Here is a 21,601-nt window from a genome sequence, read left to right as displayed (position 1 = left end):
AGAGCACCACAAACTAGGAACTCTCTAAGTGCAATCTCAAGGACAAAGAAAAATTGAAACAGTATAAAAAAGGAGAATGCAATTACTGTAGCTAACTGGTAGGATGGAACAGCAGTGGTACCAGGAATGGTAAGCACAGATATATACTCGGTACAAATATAGAATCTATACAAAGTCCAAACCATATCCAATTACCGGTAAGTTGCTTTCATATACTGTATGCTTGAAGACGTACATAAATGTATTTTTTACCTTGAGCGTATTGTAGAGGCCCTTAAGGGCCAGAGAAAGGACCCAGGAAGCTTCAACGGCGTCAGGGGAATTGTTGTCCTGGCTGCTCTGCAGCAGGTGGCTGATGATGGAGGTGAAATTGCTCAGATAGTGGGTCAGCGGGGCCTGGGGTGTGCTCGGTCCCTCTGGCTGGCCCGGGAGAACTGCTGTGCTAGAGTCCTGGGCTTGGATCAGCTGATAGTCCTTCACTGTAAAAGAATACAAAGAACACAGAGAACTCAAGAGTTTAGTGTCTGTCGGCATGGGGACGACTCTTTCCACATTCAGTGCTGTGTGACTGGGGAGTAATGCACTGAAGCATTAACTGACCCGTTTTTCTCTTGCGCGTCTTGACATCTACCACGGCAGCGTGGTTCTTTTCCGTAAAGTGCTTGAGCAGGATCATGTGGTGTTGCTCGTTGGCGTTGTCGATAAACACTGACTGGGTGCCCATGCACAATACCTATAGGAGAGAAGAGACATTTTAGTCTAGTTTTTATTTGTTGACAAACTTAGTTTGAACTCTTAGTTTTAGTCATCATAGCTTAGTTTTCATATAGTTTCCATTTAGTTTTTGTCAGTGAAAAAAGGTAGTCAACAGACTTTTTTTGTCATAGTCGACAAAAACAACAATGCAACTATCACAATGTTGTAGAAAATGGCTTTCAGGGAAAAAATGAAAAGAAAAATAAAGCAGTGAAGGGGGGGGGTCTAACCTCTGGGAAGCCCACCAGAACCAGCAGAGTGAACAGGTTGGTGCGTTTGAGTGTTCGTGGCAGCTGCTGGATGCAGTGGTTAGTGAAGCAGGCGATCACTGGGCTCCACTGGGGACAGGCGTTCAGGCTGCGCAATATCTCAGCCACTGAGCACGCCCAGTCCAGACCGATACGACTACACACAAGGCAGGCACACACACACACACACACACACACACACACACACACACACACACACACACACAGAACAGTGGAGGGAAACATATGTTATATGGCAATAACAGCAGCACTGGGGTAGTAAAAGTGCATCTAAAAACTAATACCAACAGTTGAGATATGGTTTTAAGCGGCAGTGGCTCAGGTGAGTGACACCTTCGATCCCTGTGGGCTCCCCCAGAGTTAGTGTCGAAGTGCACTTGAGCAAGACTCCCTAATTGCTCCCGATGTGCAGGTTGGTGCCTTGCATGGTTTCCTCCGGCATCGGTGCGTGAATGTGCATGTGAATGGGTGAATGTAATGCACAATCGCTATATAAATGCACCATTTACCATTTAAGCTGAGGAGAATAGTCAACATTGTTATTTCACAAGTGCGTAATTAAATAACTACGCACGTACCACAAGATCTCCCGTGGTACTGTTAATGCACGTTGGGAGAGGTAGAAAATGACACACTGAAACTCCTGACGAGCGAAGGTCTGCATTTCTACCTGTCCAGACAGACGGCTCCGAGGCTGAAGAGAAGCTGCGTGCTCTTCCAGCCCACCATGTCCGCCGCGGCGGCCTCCGCCTCTCCTTGGCCGAGCAGCTGGTATTTGTCCGCCAGGGCCTCCACGACGGCAGCGTCGGCCTCGGCGGGAGCGATGCGGAGCAGCAGCTGACCCAGAAGGCCAAGGGTCAGGTGGTAGGTCTCGTTGAGGCAGCCGGCATTGGAGATGACCACTCTGAAGAGCTGGGGAAGGATGGGGCTCAGGCTGGACAGGGACAGAGTGCTGCCCTGATGATGGAGAGCAAAATAATGTCAGGCATCGGATGAGATCACAGACTTGCAATGTTGACTTGACTACTGCAATATAGAAATCCTCCGTTACAAGTAAAAGTCCGGAATTCAAAATTGACTTGAGTAAGTACAAAGGTATTGGTATCAAAATGTAGTTAAAGTAACAAAAGTAAAATGACTCATTCTGCAGAATTTCAAACGCATTGTGAGCTGGCAGACTGGCTATTTTCAAACAGCCGGAATGTATACGGGGCTGAAGTTGTTACTGTATGTTTTGTAAAACAAAAAAGTAACTAGTAACTAAAGATTTCAAATAAATGTAGTGGAGTAAAAGTACAATATTTGCCTCTGAGATAGTAGAGTAGAAGTAAAAGTATGCAAGTACAAATGCCTCAAAACTGTACTTAAGTGAATGTGCTTAGTTACTTTCCACCACTGACTATAGCATGTTCGTAAAAACTGCTTAAAAGCGTAAAATGTCCAAAGTCATACCGGTTTGGCTGGAGGCAACATGGCCGCCAGCAGGCCCAGGATCCTCTCTCTGGAGCACTCAGAGAACACGTGCTCCTGTAGAGGGACCTGGGCCATTCTCTCCTGTAGAGGGACCTGGGCCATTCTCTCCTGTAGAGGGACCTGGGCCATTCTCTCCTGTGGTACCGTGACAACATCATCACCATCGGACGTCGGAGAGGCGACCGCTTCCGAACAAGATTCTGAAGCTAAGGGTGATTAAAAAAAAAACATTAGGCCCAATAACAGAGTGGTGTCTCTGTTCAAACTTTAGCTATCGATAATAAGTTGCAATGTGTGCAGTTTGTTAACAAAGCCACAAAATCAGAGAGCAGTGCTTCTGCTGTGAGCCCAGTGTCCATGACATCATGGAACCCATGGCCTCTTTGAAATATCTACAAACACATATTACCAACATAAAAACCCCAGGAAAGTGTTTGTCTCCCAAACATCATTAAAATAAGACCTGTTGCAAAAGGGGTGAAGTGGCCCTTTAAACACACACCCTTAAAACTAAGATAGATAAATCTTTTTTTTTATTATTACAGATTGAAGCCACTACGACATCCCAAGAAACTAGCTAGCCTAGCCAACGAGTCTGCTGCGCTCTGGGAGAACAACACGGCTGAATTCTTTGTTTTGATTTGGTGTTCCCATGATGCCGATTGAAGCACGGCTAGAAGGCCATTTCAACCAATAAGATTGCTGCCTCGAAACGACCTGTTTCGAGCATAAAATTAAACATTATGCGGCATTACCATCAGACTAACTCAAGGAAGCTCTGAGAAGGCAGGGAAGTGGTCACGTGACTGGGCTGCGCACACTTTCATGGGAGCCAAACTCACACCGGAAGTGCAATGAATACATGGCAGTGAATGGAGCCGGCTGGACCAGCTCATAACAAACATTATTTATGAATAATTGAAACCTTTTGTAAAGTAATCACTTCTGGAAAATAACAGAAGACATATCACAGGTTGTTTTCTAATCACAGAATATAATTTTATCTGAGGATATAAACAGCAGCAGGTATCGTTTCTGGCTCCGAAGTATCGCGATATTTAGCTGCCAGACAGGAAACGGTGGGAAGTCTCGCGATACTTGGTGCGTTCAGAAAGGTACTTTGTGCTCTTTAGATACCATACCTATATAAAAATTACACAGTGTACACAACGAATAACAGCAGACAATAATGTGTTACATGTTTTCTGTTATTTTCCAGAAGTGATTACTTTACAAAAGGTCTCAATTGTTCATAAATAATGTTTGTTCATGAGCTGGTCACTGAGCTCTCATTGACTCCAGTGCATTCTGCCAAACTTCCGGGTAGTTTGGCACCCATGAAAGTGTCATGGCGCAGCCCAGTGACGTGACCACTTCACTTCCTTGTCAGAGCTTCCTTGGACTAACTGAGGTAGCAGTCAGCTCTTACGTCGAACCACAGGAGAGAGGGTATCCTCGCTGGAAACGGAGGGGGTCTGGCTGAGGCTGGACGAATCCGACGTGCCTTGAGTCACGAGCTTTCTCTTCTCCTCCTCCTCCTCCTCGTCCTCCTCCTCCCAGTTTGGAGGAGAGGCTGCCTCGGAGGGAGCAGTGGGAGGAGAGGCTGCCTCGGAGGGAGCAGTGGAAGGAGAGGCTGCAGTGGGAGGAGAGGCTGCAGCCTTGGAGGGAGCAGTGGGAGGAGAGGCTGCAGTGGGAGGAGAGGCTGCAGCCTCGGAGGGAGCAGTGGAAGGAGAGGCTGCCTCGGAGTGAGCAGTGGAAGGAGAGGCTGCAGTGGGAGGAGAGGCTGCAGCCTCAGAGGGAGCAGTGGAAGGAGAGGCTGCAGCCTCGGAGGGAGCAGTGGAAGGAGAGGCTGCAGACTCATAGGGAGCAGTGGGAGGAGAGGCTGCAGTGGAATGAGAGGCTGCAGTGGGAGGAGAGGCTGCCTCGGAGGGAGCCGTGGGAGTAGAGGCTGAATGCGTCTTCTCCTTGCTCAGCGCTTTGGTCTAAACAGAGGCAAGATGGAGCAAGTTAAAAGAACAGGAAGGAACAGCAAATATGTTGTTAATAACTCGTCTCACGGACCATTGTGTTCACTACGAGAAACACGGGATGTATGGCAGTTGGTGTAAACTTTTCAGGTTTTCAAATGTATAAAAGTATTTTGAAAATAGCAGATCTACAAGCTCACAATGCGTCGCGATGCAAAGCTTTGTGAGCATATAGATCTTATATTTTCAAATGGCCGTTATTAAAATAGTAAAAGTACAGTATTTGGCTCTGAGATGTAGTGGAGTAGAAGTACAATAATTGGATATTGGAAATACTCAAGTAAATTACAAATACCTCAAAATTTACAGTACAGTAAGTACTTTCTACCACTGGGAAGTGCAGAGTATTAAATGACATGTCACCTTGTCCCTGGGTGACGAAGGGGAGCAGATGGGCGCCGTGCTGCCCGGAACAGAGGAGGTGTCCGTGGTGGTGGTGGTGCTGAGATCCTGGGAGGATTGGGGAGAGACTGGACACTGCAGCTCGCTGTCAGAGATAGACTCGTTGGAGGTCAGAAGTGACAGCAGGGCAGAGGAACGCAGACCTATAAAATGTATGGGGAACATTTGACCGAATACATATTTAGGCGCTTTATGTGGTAAACGCAAAACAGTGTTGCTGTAGCTGAAGATGAGTTTTGCCTTGTATAATGTTATTAATTATACAATATAACAAACGAAATAAGCTCAATAACTGTATTTAATGTTAAAAACGTTTTTTTTTTTCCTATGTTGCGGCCTGGTCTTAGCTTAGATGTTGATTGAGAGGAAGACGGACAACTCCGTTCACTTCATGGGGCCAGTCCAATGGCGCTCTTCTACATCGACTTCTATTGGCGAATAGTGACCTAGGCCTGAACCGGAACTTTACGGAATGCATTGGAGTCTATAGGCTTTACCGTGACAAATGAGTTACATGAACCACGTGACCGGGCTGTTTTCTGCCCCCTCAATGTCGTAACTCTGATTTACTCTATGGCTCTATTGATTAGCAGTTTTTTAAACGTCTATATATAGACGTTCATTTTTTTTTACGGCCATTTAGACGTATTTTAGACATCTAATAGCCTGAAAAATGCTCAGTGGGATGGAACTTAAATATATGTCGAGGTCGAGGAACCTTCTATGCCAATGTGGAATGGCTCTGGAAGGATCCAACTTAAAAATGGAAATTCTATTTCTAGGCTCAGCTCTTGACCCGAATTGAAAACGACGTCACCCTAGTACCAACCTTTGCCCGTTTGTCCCTTGAGCAAGCACTCGGTTATGAGTTTGGAGCAGCGTGTCTGCAGGTCTGAGGCCAGGGTCAGGGTGCTGGCGTCTAGAAGCTCTCCCTCCAGCTGGCTCTTGCTGCTCAGGTCCGACGTGTACAGGGCCAGCGCCGCAAACAGCAGCCACGAGTAGTTGTGTATGTATGGCTGAATGAGCCGGTGGCGGTCACTGATGCGTATGGTCACCATGGGGAACACCGTGATCCGATGGGTGGGCAGGTGGCTGGAGACCAACAAAGAAATCGAGTGAGGTAAATGGGAATAGGTGTCTAGTGAGACCCGACACCAGATTCTACGACAGTTTTCTGAAAAACCTATGTTTTTATATCAGCAGTTCTCAAACTATCTCAAAGTGTGGCAAATCAGTTTAACGTCGCTTTACGTTAAACTGATTTGCCACTGAATTCGCCACTCACTTTATGCATGCGCATACCCTCTACAATGACATCCAAATTACGGATGTGTTAAGAGTGTAACTAGAACCTGCATCCCTATTCTGAGCATGTCATAGTAGTCGAACATTCAGCAAAAACAGCAGATCTACAAGCTCACAATGCATCACATGTTGTAGAGAGGGTTATAGTAGATAAAGTTTAAAGTTAAAATTGTAAGTGCTACCTGTCGGGATACTTCTTTGCGTTATAACAGCCGAAGCACAGGTCGAAATCCTCACACACGTTGCAGTTGATCCTGCTGCCTACGATGAGGCCCTGGCAGTGGTCACAGGCATACTCCATGTTCACCATCTCGTGGTCATCCTCATGCCCCTCCGGCTTGGCACCGCCTGGGTCAACCCATACATGGACACACAGCACTTAGAAACACTAGGAATATTATATCCTACAGTCAGAAACACTAGGAATATTACATACTACAGAAACACTAGGAAATATCCTACAGACAGAAACACTAGGAATATTACATACTACATAATACAGAAACACTAGGAAATATCCTACAGACAGAAACACTAGGAATATTTCATACTACAGAAACACTAGGAATATTACATACTACATAATACAGAAACACTAGGAATATTACATACTACATACTACAGAAACACTAGGAATATTACATACTACAGAAACACTAGGAATATTACATATTACATACTACAGAAACACTAGGAATATTACATACTACATACTACAGAAACACTAGGAATATTACATACTACATACTACAGAAACACTAGGAATATTACATACTACATACTACAGAAACACTAGGAATATTACATACTACATAATACAGAAACACTAGGAATATTACATACTACAGAAACACTAGGAATATTACATATTACATACTACAGAAACACTAGGAATATTACATACTACATACTACAGAAACACTAGGAATATTACATACTACATACTACAGAAACACTAGGAATATTACATACTACATACTACAGAAACACTAGGAATATTACATACTACATACTACAGAAACACTAGGAATATTACATACTACATAATACAGAAACACTAGGAATATTACATACTACAGAAACACTAGGAATATTACATATTACATACTACAGAAACACTAGGAATATTACATACTACATACTACAGAAACACTAGGAATATTACATACTACATACTACAGAAACACTAGGAATATTACATACTACATACTACAGAAACACTAGGAATATTACATACTACATACTACAGAAACACTAGGAATATTACATACTACAGAAACACTAGGAATATTACATATTACATACTACAGAAACACTAGGAATATTACATACTACATACTACAGAAACACTAGGAATATTACATACTACATACTACAGAAACACTAGGAATATTACATACTACATACTACAGAAACACTAGGAATATTACATACTACAGAAACACTAGGAATATTACATATTACATACTACAGAAACACTAGGAATATTACATACTACATACTACAGAAACACTAGGAATATTACATACTACATACTACAGAAACACTAGGAATATTACATACTACAGAAACACTAGGAATATTACATACTACAGAAACACTAGGAATATTACATACTACAGAAACACTAGGAATATTACATACTACAGAAACACTAGGAATATTATATCCTACAGTACATACCAACGATGGGACATTTGAGTATTTTTTTACATAGCGTATACTATATACCTATTATACCATATCATCTCTGTTGGGTGGAACCCTTGTATGCCAAAACCGTTACTTATGGGGAAATGGGGAAAAAAATATTTATGATTTTGTCACAAGCTGATGTGAACAATTCTCATTGGTTAGCTGTCATAGGTACTGGGGGCCTTTTGGAAATGGGAAGGTCCTCGGTTCACACCCGGGCTTTGTGTGTCCAAGTCTCCCTGAGCAAGCCACTTAAGCCCTAACTGCTCGTCGGTCCTCATAGTTAGGACGGGTTAAATGCAGAGGTCTAACTTCACGTATGGGTGCAAATGTATTGTGACAGAAACGGGTGCAGGCTTTAGTTCCGACATACTATTGATCTGAAACCTCAATCCTAACCTAACCCTAACCGCAAGCACGGGAGCAGCGCATGTCGGACCATCGCTTTTTCGCATCGCATGTCCCCCCGCTTCGGATCATATTCTTCGGTGTGTCGGAAAAGCGTGCGCACCCCACAGAAACAACACCCCCTTTCCACTTTCAAGCAAAATGTCTCAAAAAATAAGTTGATGTTCCCAACCTTAGTGTGATGCTGTCATACGAAGACGTATAGAACAGCACATTTAGCGATAGTAAAAGTACATTGGTTTTACACACTTTCCTCACATACATTTTTGAGCACTTGGTCCCTTTTTTCATAGAATAGTGCAATTTATGAAGAAAAGTATGGAGATACAAGGTTTCTGCCTGACGGTGACGATAAGATACAAAGCTGCTAGTATAATGATCAACAGATGTGTGTGAGCGCTCACTGAGGAAGCAGGTTTTGCAGAGGTCCATGTCCATGCACTGCAGGCATCGATAGCGGTGCCAAGGAGCGATCCTCTCACAGCCATCACATGACATCACCACGTTGAACAGGTCACAGTAGCGTGCGATGAACATGTGCATCTGTGGACAGCACCATCAAATTAAATTAATATGGCTGTCAATGGGATTTGCATTGCTCGAACATAACATTAATTAATTCTGTATATTACAATTGCCGTACTGAAATTTCTAAATTCTAAAGCATAATACTAAACTAACACTTAAATGTAATACCTTACAGTAAATATTTGGCAAACTGAGATCCTGGTTCTTTTGTGCACATCAACCGCCGTCAAATATTTGCTGATGCACACAGCGGATCTTGCATCACTACAAAGGGTATCCTCAATAACTTTTGTTTGCACTCTCAACAGCGAAGAACGAACAGCAAATATTTGAATGCAAACCAAAGATACTGTCACACACACACAACCATGCTAACTGTGAATGTATTTAACACCGTAAATGCACTGTACAAGGTGGGTGGAGAAGAGGTTCTAGCCATTACAGTGTACTAGGTGGATGGCGCCATCCAGTGGTGTAACATCATGGTGATAGGCCCTGTTGTAGATTGGCTATTTTCAGCGTGCAACCAAGAGGAAAATGACTTATACTCGATCTCTTGTCCACTAGTCCCTTCCAACATTTTAGTCTAGTTTTTATTTGTTGACGAAATTGTCAATATATTTAGTTTTAGTCATCATAGCTTAGTTTTCATATAGTTTCCTTTTAGTTTTTGTCAGTGAAAAAAGGTAGTCGTCGTAGTTTTAGTCGACAAAATCAACATAGTTTCAGACATGAATGTGTTTGATGGTCTAGACACGTGTGTGTGTGTGTGTGTGTGTGTGTGTGTGTGTGTGTGTGTGTGTGTGTGTGTTTGTTTGTGTGGGTCAGTTATTTTCCCTGGAGTATTTGTTCACATTATAATCGTACCTTTCTCCTGTCGTCCATGGAGCCCTCCTCATCGATCTTGTCATACCATTTCATAAACATCCCGTCCACACACTCATCCATCCAGTCCTGGTTTTTCTTGTAGTCTGCTATTTCATCCTCCTCTGTCCACTGACTGTTGAGTTGCAGTCACATCAGATAATGATTACTCTCTTTTTGTTTTCGGAAACATTTCTTGGTCAACTGAATACTGTCTGATGTGTGACTGTAGCCCATGTGCACTCATTTCTAGTGACATACTGTACAATCTTCATAGGGTCTCTGCTACCTTTGACACATACTATTGCACTAGAAGTAGTGCTGTGAATCTTCTATCTCACGATTCGGTTCTGATTTGGAGTCACCATTTGATTAAAAATCGATTCAAAAGTATCTGAAAAAAATCGATTCTCATTAAAAAAAAGTTCCCAATCAGTTTTATCTCAATTATTTCAGTCATATTGTATATTTTGAATAGTTTATAATGAGAATCGAGACTAATTCGAATGGATTTTTGGCCACACCCCTAACTAGAAGGGCCCATCACATCCATGAGCTTGGAAATCAGACAATGAAACCCCAAGTACTTTGGTGGGTCTATCGTTCTAACTTTTTCGTGCAATAAATACCATGTACATTCACTTGTTTAAAAACACCTCACATTGGAGCGCGCTCTCTCCTTGCCATGTCACTGTTACCTGATGGCAATGTCGTGAACACTGATGTTTTCCTGCGACATGCTGAGCAGTAGGTCGGGCAGCTTGATCTGCAGGAACAGGGCGAGGTCCTGCACGCCCCAGTGCATGTCTAGAAGGTGCAGCAAGCAGGTCTGCACACAGGACAGGGCAGGCAACAGTGCTCTGTGGATAGAATAGCATGTAAGATGTGTTTAGAGGGTAACTTTGATTTTATGACGTCACTAAAGTGCTGTACGATTGGGCCTTTTGAATCAAAGGCTTTCAGCTTTCAGGACGAAACAAAAACTACACAGGGAAGACATATTTGAATATTATAACAACACCTGGGGGTCTATTAGAGTAATGATAACTCCATAGACACATACACTTTAATAGTATGACGATGCCTTACTTCTCATTGAGGCTGCTGAAACCTTGCACTGCCTCCACCAGCATCAGAACCAGCTTGTGGTAGGAACACTGGACCTCCTCTCTGAGCTCCTGGCCACTGCTGGACAGCTGAGAGTAATAACTGGTAGGAAGGAGAAGGAAGAGAATAGCTTGAACAGGAGTCATTAGCATAACATCATTCTCTAACCCCTAAAAAGGAGAATACCAAGGGAAACGGAACGCAAGGCCCTTCTGGGAAGACTAATAATAATGTTTGTGACAAAATCCATGAGGTGATTATGGATGACAAATTGTTACACACCATCTCTATAGTCATGTGTCTGTCCCGACTGTCCGACTGATCTGTCCGATATTTCATATTCCATTCTAAATTGGCATTGCCTTTCAAAGTTTTGTTTTGTTTTGAACAAAATGTCCTTTGCACATTCTTGATCGATAGTACAAAAATGATATTGTAAATCGCCCTATATTGCCTGAGTGGAATACCTTGTGAAGTCTTTCTGGCATGCCAGCAGCTCCTGTAGGAACAGAATGCACGGGGCCTGGAAGAGATGTGGTGTTCCCAGGGCCTGCAAACACTGTTGAACCGTCTCCAGGACCTTGCACACGCTCAGAGCCTGGGCTTTGTTTAGGGACAAGGTCTGCAGAATGCTGCAAAAAATATAATAATAATAAAAAATCACACCTGTGTGAAGTGAGGGGCGCTCTTATCATCATACATCTCATACATACATCTCATTCCGGCCAATCACAATTTGCGTCCTCACTTTTGTCTTCACTCAAAACTGGCCATTCATTGTCAATGACATTAAATGTTTGCGTTTCTGTTGTCCTTGTGTTAGGACAATGTTTGTGTTTACACAAATCCTCAAAAAGGTAAACATAGCACCCCTCAAAAAATAGCAAATATAAATGTTGTCGTCAATTAGGAATCACACAAGGAACTGTGGATTGTGATAACTAAGCCTGAGTGCTGTGGAGACAAACAAAGGAATGATAAGCCTGATGTATATACTTTTGCTCGACCGGTGCCGCACCTATACAAGCTCACAACACATGGCGTACTAGACCTGCTATATTTCCCAGCACATGGAACGGGAGAATAAACAAAGCAGCGGTCACACACCTGGCCGTGGTGAGAGCCTGGTCCTTCATGTAGTTGAGGATGTCTTTGAGGATGGGGTAGCGCTCTCTGACTGAGGGCGCCGTGCGGGGCTCCTCCATCGAGCGGTAGGAGAGCAGGCGCAGGCACCCACGACTAAAGGTGGCTTTGCGGGGGAAGGTGGAAGGGGACGCCGGCTCAGCCGTCTGGGACGGGACACTCTCTGTGGATCCCCTGCGGCCATGATGGCCGGTGGACCCACCGCCAGGCCCCACCTCAGAGGACGAGGAGGAGGAGCTCGGGGCCTGAGCCTTAAGGAGCTGGCTCTGACCTTTGGCCTCGTCGTCTCCCTCGGGTGCTGCTGCCGTTGCCGCCTGGGTCCCCAGTGCCAAGGGGCTCGCCTGGAACATGGCTCCTTCTGACACTGAACCAGAGCGGAGGAGTGGAACACTGCTGCTCCCCTCTGCTGTGGAAGTAGTGGAGGCATCGCCGTCCTGGGAGGCTGCTCCGCTGGGGGCGAACCGGAACAGCAGGAGGCTTTTCTCGATGCAGGTCTCAGCTTTTAGAGAGACAGGAGGCAGGACCGTATTCATGCAGCCATTTTGTCTTATGTCATACTCACATAGGAGTGTCATAATAATGAAATAAGAGTAAAATGGCTGCCATGTCAATATGGTTACATTTGCAGCCCATCAAAAATACTCAAAAGGAAGGCGGCAGTTTGCTCACCGAGCGTCTCCATCGTGACCTCGCCATGACCTGCCTCCTTCTCGTCAGGAACATTCAATTTGCCAACCAGGTATCTCTGCTTCATTTCCAACTTAAGAAAAAAAAAGACAAAAATACAAAATACGTTATTAACACTACTTTGGTCGGGGAATTTTTCAGAATAAAGGCGTGTCAAGCAGTTGGGCTCTGAAAAGCCCCGCCTTCCATTTCTCCCAAAAACAGGGAGGTATAATGTTCCATTCCACTACCTCATCTGATCTCTCTTTAGAAGCATTAATATTTCAAAAAGATAAATAAACCTTCCAAGGAAGGGACTGCACACTCCAGGGAACAGAGACGGACAACTTATTGCATCATCAACTTATTTATTAGCACGACACGTGCAAAACCCCCCATCGAAGAAAATGTACCTATATTAAAGTATTAATCCTTAAATATACCGTAGTTGGTTTTACTATTTTATTTTGTCTATTATTATTATAGCAGTCTGTCTGTATGCAAGCATGCGTTTGTTTAGTGCGTCTATGTTGTTAGATCGGTGAGTCTTGAAGAGGTCTCATGTCTTTCTTTTTGGTGAGAACCACTGGACTACACAACCGGCAGTAATACGTTCAATTAGACGAGTCCTTCCAAAAACACTCACCATCCATGTTCTGATGCCATCGGCCAGGGAGTACACGTGTACAAAGTCTTCATTCAGGCACGGCTTGCCGCCCTGACTGACTACTTGTACAAAAAAAAGAAGCAGAGGAGAAGTCATAAATGCTTTATCTTGATGAACCTTCTATTTTACTATAAGAAACTCCATTAAAGCAGGAATCCGACATTAAAAGTACAAACTATAACCATGCGAAATAGTTTCATGCCTTGTGACCAATAATTATAATAAACCCTTACCATAGACGTGTAGGGCATTGCTCAGGGCCGGTGTGTGGTACACCATCGCTGCCCAGATGGCATTCACAGCCTGGTCGACCTTTGGCCCGGTGCCTATCTCATTCCTCATTGGTTGCTTTCTACAGGACTGCATGAGGGTCCTCATCAGCTCGCTTCTGCTGTCGGTTGAATCCTGTGAAGGATTCCATCTGGCAAAGTCTTCCAGGAAGCTTGTGAATTCTTCAGCATGGCATGTCTGTGTGAAAAAGATGAAGAAAGCTCAGCAACACACGACATGGTACATACATGCAGTAAGCATCAAGATGACTACATATAATACACAACTACAATAAACACCACAGAACATACCTGGTTTGTCTGTGTACACACATCCCTTGATTCATGCAGTCCGTGTTTGAAAACTGGTTTCCATAAAGGCGAGGACTGAACATGGGACATCTTCACTGCTGGGAGCTCCTTCACACTGCGGATCTCTGTGTCGGGATAGAGAAAACAAAATGTTGGTTATATAAAGGCCAGGCAACAACGTCTTATGCACACCTGATCGGCTCAGATCATGCGAACGGAGAACACCCTCCTCTGTTGTCTTCCCACCCGTGATCACAACCAAATCCCGCCAAGCCGGAGTGGCGGCTGAGAAACGCCGGTCTTGGTGGTGGTGGTGGTGGGCAGCGTGATCTGTTGACATGAGCCTGTCACAAACATGAAGTCTCACCGTACGGGGACCTCAGGGCCATCGTCCTAGACGCCAAGCGACCCATGAGGCGAGCCACCAGCAGCTGCAGGTCAGACATCCAGGAGACTGTGATGTCTGGCAGCCCCAGAGCGGTCACAGAGAACTTGTAGCCCCACTCATTGTTGCTGCTGTCGGAGTGGAAGAGGAACTGCAGCTGAGGGCCCGTGTCAAACGTTACTTTCTGCAGGAGGAAAGACAAGTCATAGTTGTGAGCCAAGGAAGAGATGCCGGAGCTTCGATATATTTATTTTGTGTCGACGTTAAGACACTGGATCTCAACGTCTGGTCCATGGACCACCAGCGGTCCAAACGGACCATTACAGGTCTGTAACTAACTAAAATGGAAAAAGATTTACCAAACTTCTGGGCCAATTTTTAGGGTGCACGACATACATGGACCCTTACAGGTCCATTTGTGCCCAATTAAATAAGTGCTGAAGATTTTACAGCGCAGATTCTACAAATGTCTTCTAAATCATGACATGTTTCTATATCAGTGATGCTCAAAATATTTCATGTCAAAGACCCCAAATATTATACATATGTATTTGAGTTAAAACATTCACTGTGAAAGAATATACTGTATATTCAAATAATTTAACACATTTTCACGATAAAAGATCTACAAGCTCGTAGCGTGGCACTCGGTGCAGTGCTATGAGTATGTAGATCTGCTATTTTTGAAAAATCGTGAAATAGCAAAAGTTCAAAATAATGGTTCAAGGGGTTAAAAGCTATGAGGTGACACAGATGCATGTTAAGAAACAAATTGATGGCGCTGACACACGTCTTACCTTTGGCCACTTCTCTGTTCCGACCTTCATGTCATAACGAACCTTTCCGCCTCTGGCATCAGTGAACTCCAGGTAGTCATACCTGGCAATATTCAGAGACAACGGTAAATATCATGTGTTCGTTATGTCAAAAATGACAGGAGGATGTCTAAGGTTTTTACTTTGCCCGTTCACCTTTTCTCCGTCTCGCAACGCTCATCGAATTCCACCTCAAAGGAGGTGGCGCCCGGGCAGGCAAAGATGGTGGTCTCATGGCGGCTGTTCTCATAGTTGTGAGGAGACTCCATGTTCCAGGTTCTCAGGACCACCGGCTGCTGTGGCTGTTGGCAGCTTTCCTGGTCCACCTGAAACAAGGGTTGTTAAAACAATTATACACTTGAACCACGTGTGACCTACTACACACTAGGTCCGCTACATTTTTCCCTCTATAACAAATCTTTGCTGAAAATAGCAGATATACAAGCTCACACACGTGCATGTGTGCGCACGCGCACACACACACACACACACACACACACACACACACACACACACACACACACACACACACACACACACACAGTTAATTGACTTAATGGTCCCATAGCAATCACCGATAGGAGTGTGGGCCCACCTTGGAGAAGATGTCTCCTGTGTCACTGGAGAGATTTTTCAGAAGCTCTACCAGAGAAGAGAAGCTCTTCAGCAGCATACTGTGGGGGATGTCCAAGGAACACAGCTCCAGCAGGAATATCATCTGATGAGCCACAACACTTATTAGCACAGTTTTAATGACACCGCTGCACAGTGTCTTATCTCGTTAACATTATTGACAATAGAAGAATGTATTACCAGTTGTCTAGTCACCATGGCCAGGATGGAGCTGCTCAGTTTGTCAGTGATTTCAGCCCCACTATATTTCTCCAACAGGGAGCTCAGCACAGCCTTGGTGCTGCCTAAGAACTGATCCACATCTAGGAGGAGGAAAGGGATGGACTCAATACAAATCTCTGGCTGTTCGTTAAACTGTTGAGCCAACACAATAACAACAGCTTGTGCTCCAATGTATTATGTCTAGGGATATCCTGATCAAGTTATTTTTGCTCCCAATCTGATCATTTCATTTTGAGTATCTGCTGATACAGATTTTCCCCGATCTGTTGTTTATATTTTTATAAAACAGCCATATCACAATAGTACAATATCCAAAATCACACACAATATCCAGTCTAATACCATGATATGGATATGATATTTGATACTTGTCAGGATCCATTTTTTCGGTCCCGATTCCATTCCGATCATTTGATAATGACGTGATCAACCCCGATTTCCGATCACATTATCGGATCGGGACAACCCCAATAACTTCATATCTAATCCCAGGGGACTTGTAAAACTTTTATATATTGTTATTAATATAGATGGTATGCACATGCATGAAGTGAATGGCAAATTGAGTGGCAAATGAAGTGGCAAAGTGTGTTTAAAGTCGTTAACGTAATTTAATGCAATCAGATAGGACTTTTCTGTTTGGATGTACATGGACTGTCAAGGCCAGAAAGTCATTTTTTGCCACTCAGTAGGCGTTCATTTCCGCATAACTTCCAGGTATGATGATGCGCATACCCTCTATAGTCCTGAAAAGGTCAAATGAGACAGTGTTCAAGTTAGTTTCCTCACATTTGAGCAGGATGTCTTTGGCCAGTTCTCCAGCAGTGGAGGACGCCCCTCCTTTGAGGTGCAGGTAGCACCAGGAGAGGAGGCTGCCCTGCAGAGCCCAGAAGAGAGAGAGCAGCACGGTACGACTGGCCCCGCCACTCACATCCACCACCATCACCTCACACTGGCACAGGATGGTAGAGGAAGACACCAACATCAGCATTGATTTTCAGGTTGTTGGTTCAGGGCAAATAAAACAAAAACACTTTCAACTTGCTCTGATGAAACACTAGAGCTGGAGGATTAAACAGTTTGACTGTTTTAAACGCGTAACCCGCATTTTAATCAACCCCCCTTCACTGCCGAGATTGTTGTATTACCTTTAGAGTATACGCTGAATTATTTGGGCTTTTAATCCGCAAAAATCCAGCGAAAAAAGGTTTCTCGGTTTGTTATGATTCGATCGTACCATCCACCATCTTGGTGCACCCGGAAGACGCACACAAGACCCGTCTCCATGAGGCGTTGTACCCCATTCAATTGCATTGGCCTCAATTTCCCAGAAGCCCTAGCAGCCCACAGCATGTAACGATTTCCGGTTTCGTCATCAAAACGAAAGCATCTAGTCTCTATCTCCGCGGCGAAGACGGAGTTTCTTTTTATTTATTACAATACGGCGGATTAAACACATAAAACAAAAGGCGGGTATGTCGTATATCGCAGCGACGGTAACCTGGATTAAACCATTCCTGGCAGTAAAACTGTTTTAAAGACATTTCTCAACTGAGCAAGTGGACTGGGCCCCAGACTTTTTTTTCTCCCTGGAAATAAAGACGTCTGGGTTTCCGAGGCTATGGCTAATGGAACCACACCAGGTTAAAACTTAAGTTAAGTTCAATGGACTAGACAATTTTCTTATTACTTAATAAGCAAACCATTAGGAACTGAAATAACAGTTACCATGAGCATAGGTCATTATAGTACAACTTTTAGCCGATTGCACATCAGTGATATTGCCATGAATGACAGTGAAGGACATCTGACCTCTCTGGTTGCTACGAGAAGCAGAGTCTCCATGACGGACAGGATGGGGCTGATGTCAAAGTCGGAGGGCGCTCCTTTGGGCGGGAGCAAGAGAAGGCCGCTAGGATCCTGGTCACTGTAGGGACAAGAAAGATGGAAGGAAAAAACATGCTATTTGCAGTTTGCTGTAATCATGGAATAAAGCAAAATTAAATCTCAAGACTGAAAATGTAATGATGATGTTTTAGGCCAACCAGCTGAAGAAATGAAAGATTTGAGTTTGCTTTTATGACATTTCCATGTCATGCTGGCTTCCATGGAATCCAAATGACTGAAAACAGTCATGGCGATTGAGAACTTTAATACACTGGAATACACTGGGTTGCAGGTACATTGTGGATGTATCTGATGTGCATGCATCAACACATGCTTACCTGAAGTAATTACACAGGGATGCAAAGGTCACCTTCACTGACTTGGGCTGATCCTCTTCTGTGATGTTTTTCTGAGAGAGAGAGAGTAAAATCATCATTGTCAATCTCACAGTTATTTACATGTTTACACTCTCGGGAATTCAAGTAACGGAAATAAATTGTATTTTGCGGTTAAGGAAAGGGAATTGTCTCACAGTTACCATCATGTTGAAGAGTTTGTCCCTCCTGCTGTGTTTATCGGGGAAGAAGACGGCCGCTCCATTAAGAATGGCCTTGATCGCCTCCTTCTGCAAGACTTTCTCCACCAACTCCCCCGCCTCCGGAGCATCCACAACTAAAACCAACAACAGCAACACTCAGTCTCATGTTCACAAACTAACATCCCACTACCAGAGTCAGAGAAGTGACGTCGCTGTGTGCGTCTGCGTCAGCTCATCACGGGCTGACCAGCACTCCACCTGCCTTCAGATTTCTCACAGACACTTCATCACTTCTCCGTCTATGATCTAGGCTTATTATCCCACTCTCAATATTTTCACATATTGTACAGTTAATATAAAACGCATTATTCAGGCACATTTCAGTTTTCTTTGGTTTCTTTATGAAATTACTGAAAAATGTTGCATTTTTGTTTTTAATAAATTGTCTTTTTCTTTCAATGTTTTCTTTTTAATTGTTAATAATTAAAAACAAAATGTAGGAAACAAAAAAAATTAAGGGACTATAGGGACCCATAAAAATGTGTCCGTGACCGTGACCCACAAATGGGTCCCGACCCAGTGTTTTACTGTGTTAATGGCTGTATGCCCTGGGTGGAGGTCTAACTTTGGCAGAGGTGAGTGTAGAGGTCCCACACAGATCTTACTTTGGCAGAGGTGAGTGTAGAGGTCCCACACAGATCTTACTTTGGCAGAGGTGAGTGTAGAGGTCCCACACAGATCTTACTTTGGCAGAGGTGAGTGTAGAGGTCCCACACAGATCTCGCAGTGTCAGGCTGAGCGTCCGGCAGAGGGTCAGCACTGCTGCAGGGAGACGGACAAGTCTCTGCACCCGCCGCCGCCTCCATCCCCTCCTCGGCCTCACACGTTTCCAAAGGGTTGGGGAGCATGGGAAAACAGTTCTGAAGCAGCTGGAGCAGTAGAACTCTGCTCTTCATCACCTCCTCTCCCTCACTGAGAACATACAACACATAAAAAGCACATATACACATTAGACGTTGTGCCTTAACACTTACAGCACTAGCATTTATTGACAAATTATGATATAATTCACACCAGCACTTTTCCCTGTTCAGCTCTTATTTTGAAGAGCCAAACATCTAGACCGGATGTTGTGAACTTATGTTGGGTCGTGCAGGCGACTGTATCAGTACATCGGAACAACTTAGTCAGGTTTCATTCCTGAAGTAGAATGGGAACAAAAATGGAAATGTCACCTCGCTTTTTAAGGTGTTTTGACCTCTGCACTGCCTAATAGCACCGATATAGTTTAATTTTTCTTTTCATATATAATAAAATTGCAATAACAATATGCATTTACTTCTGCAAGAATTGGAATGAAGGAACAAACATTTTTAAGAGCGATGTGATTGCCTTTTATTTTACTTCTTGTGAAGGATCATGATATTCAAACTGTTATCTGATCACAGACAGCCGCAATGACAGGTCACATATATGGAAGGAACTCACATCTGGCCTCAATCTGAGACGCGAGGATGGCTCGGGCTGTTTGCCGCGCAAGTTTGTAAACGATATAAAACCTTCCTACGTCTACATTGCGGTTATGTTAATTATGCATGGCGTGTAAACCGCTCCGGATTCCAGAGAAAGCTGTAGTACACATGCCTGGCCTGTAGATGGCCACCCAAAAGAAAGTAGTAGTAGGTAAAATGCATGATCAGTCTGTAGCTGATGTTTTTCTTTCTTTTCATTACTCATTACAATTTTACATATAATAATAATATAATAGGCCTACTAATATTCTCACTACCCTCTTCTGCAAGAAGTATAGGCTACAAAGTATAGACCGATTCACAGAGGGTTGCCTAGGTGCGGCCATTACTGAGGTGTACCATTAAGCGCAGCAGCACTGATTAGCTACACCTAGCCTACGGAGCACCTGCTCCATGGATTACACCTCAGTAATGGCCGCGCCCAGGGGCCAGGGCACCCCTCTGTGAATCGGTCTATACATAATCATGAGATTCATAGGTTGCAGATCAGAAAGCTCAAAACGCGGGGGGGGCATGATGCATTGTGACTTTGGAGATTATATTCGGGGCGCAACACTGCTGAATGTCAGATAATTGCTCGTTAATAGATTCCACCTGCTGCCTACACAGCACTAAACATAATCTAATCTGCAGCTAGTTAACAAGAGAAATTGCACATAGGCTACTAATACTATACAGGCCTTTTATCGAGGAATATGGACGGTAAACGATGGGTTTATCCTCTCAATGCAAAGCCGGTTTGAAGTTACACAAAGGCTTTTCCCGCCGTGACATTTTGGCTGCTTGCTTGCAAAGAATATATTTATATATTTAGAGAGCAAGTTGAAGCATGGATAGCACCTTCAGAATGTTTAATTTCCACCCAAGAAGACGAAGCACTTTGACGAGGTGAGTCCATGCTGCTGTTCTGTGCACCTCGCAGAGGGACCTGCCTGGCTGTGCTGCCGATCTTAGATATAGCCTATAATCTATTCTACACTACACCATTATAGCATAGCAACAATAATGCAGATCATCCGTTTTTTTCTTGTCTTTCCAGATTGGTAATCACCATCATTTATCTGTTCAGCTGTAATAAATAGCTCATCTACAAGCTCATGCATGGCTGCAGATCGGCTATTTTCGGAGAAGAGATTTATAGACATTATATGCAAATATAAAACAGCTGTGATACTTATGTAAGTGGTTATGGTGAAATAAACCATTAACACTGGTTAGTTTGGAGGGGGTGAGGGGACTATGACAACACCGGCTCAGGAAAGAGACGGCATTCGCTGTACACATGGAGACGACAAAGTTGCGTCTCCAAACTTTCCCACTCTGGGAGGTGGTTTCAAAATTAGTCAAAAACGCTGTCTCCGTGTGGCAGAAAGGGCAGATCGGCTAAATACTTGCCCGGGTAACGCAGAATACGTCCTCGTCTGGACATAGCCCGAGAAGATTGGATGCTTAGATAGTCTAGAGAATGACTAGTGTAACCATATCCATGACACTGGTCAAGCCAACGGCATTTAGTTATTCGGCACAGTGTATAAAAAACAATTATCGGTCTCACTACTCACATCTCCCTGAGTTTACTGTAGAAGTTCCAGAACAGGGTGAGATTGAGACCACTGAAGTCCAGGAGCAGCTTCTGCTTGAAGTGGGACACATCCTACGGAAAAGCAGAAAACAGTCAACCATTATTATGCCTGATTT

The 21,601-nt window shown here is 43.9% G+C and overlaps 1 protein-coding gene across 7 annotated transcripts in view; it reads right to left on the bottom strand.

Annotated features, from left to right (window-relative positions):
* Nucleotides 1-21,601, bottom strand: part of zzef1 (zinc finger, ZZ-type with EF hand domain 1) — a 49,989-nt gene that overhangs the window by 19,681 nt on the left and 8,707 nt on the right. For 3 of the 7 annotated variants that reach the window (XM_080780865.1, XM_080780864.1, XM_080780868.1), the window contains exons 14-43: nt 21,466-21,557; nt 19,117-19,343; nt 18,366-18,505; nt 18,172-18,242; nt 17,759-17,873; nt 16,736-16,898; nt 15,905-16,026; nt 15,687-15,809; nt 15,248-15,417; nt 15,074-15,155; nt 14,259-14,460; nt 13,892-14,016; nt 13,544-13,778; nt 13,290-13,372; nt 12,647-12,737; nt 11,942-12,476; nt 11,302-11,466; nt 10,817-10,936; nt 10,426-10,587; nt 9,731-9,863; nt 8,740-8,878; nt 6,415-6,580; nt 5,757-6,019; nt 4,889-5,070; nt 3,928-4,480; nt 2,478-2,704; nt 1,696-1,982; nt 987-1,161; nt 601-733; nt 253-479 (exon numbers count right to left, since the gene is read on the bottom strand). In XM_080780865.1, the coding sequence (XP_080636991.1) occupies nt 253-479; nt 601-733; nt 987-1,161; nt 1,696-1,982; nt 2,478-2,704; nt 3,928-4,480; nt 4,889-5,070; nt 5,757-6,019; nt 6,415-6,580; nt 8,740-8,878; nt 9,731-9,863; nt 10,426-10,587; nt 10,817-10,936; nt 11,302-11,466; nt 11,942-12,476; nt 12,647-12,737; nt 13,290-13,372; nt 13,544-13,778; nt 13,892-14,016; nt 14,259-14,460; nt 15,074-15,155; nt 15,248-15,417; nt 15,687-15,809; nt 15,905-16,026; nt 16,736-16,898; nt 17,759-17,873; nt 18,172-18,242; nt 18,366-18,505; nt 19,117-19,343; nt 21,466-21,557 (5,508 nt within the window). The remainder of the gene's footprint in view (nt 1-252; nt 480-600; nt 734-986; nt 1,162-1,695; nt 1,983-2,477; nt 2,705-3,927; nt 4,481-4,888; nt 5,071-5,756; nt 6,020-6,414; nt 6,581-8,739; nt 8,879-9,730; nt 9,864-10,425; nt 10,588-10,816; nt 10,937-11,301; nt 11,467-11,941; nt 12,477-12,646; nt 12,738-13,289; nt 13,373-13,543; nt 13,779-13,891; nt 14,017-14,258; nt 14,461-15,073; nt 15,156-15,247; nt 15,418-15,686; nt 15,810-15,904; nt 16,027-16,735; nt 16,899-17,758; nt 17,874-18,171; nt 18,243-18,365; nt 18,506-19,116; nt 19,344-21,465; nt 21,558-21,601) is intronic. The other 4 variants (XM_080780867.1, XM_080780869.1, XM_080780866.1 and 1 more) reach the window with 3 other exon arrangements.

The sequence above is a fragment of the Protomyctophum bolini genome, assembly GCF_963924005.1.
Source record: "Protomyctophum bolini genome assembly, chromosome: 13".
NCBI lineage: Eukaryota > Metazoa > Chordata > Actinopteri > Myctophiformes > Myctophidae > Protomyctophum > Protomyctophum bolini.
This window is presented reverse-complemented; position numbering and strand designations above follow the sequence as displayed.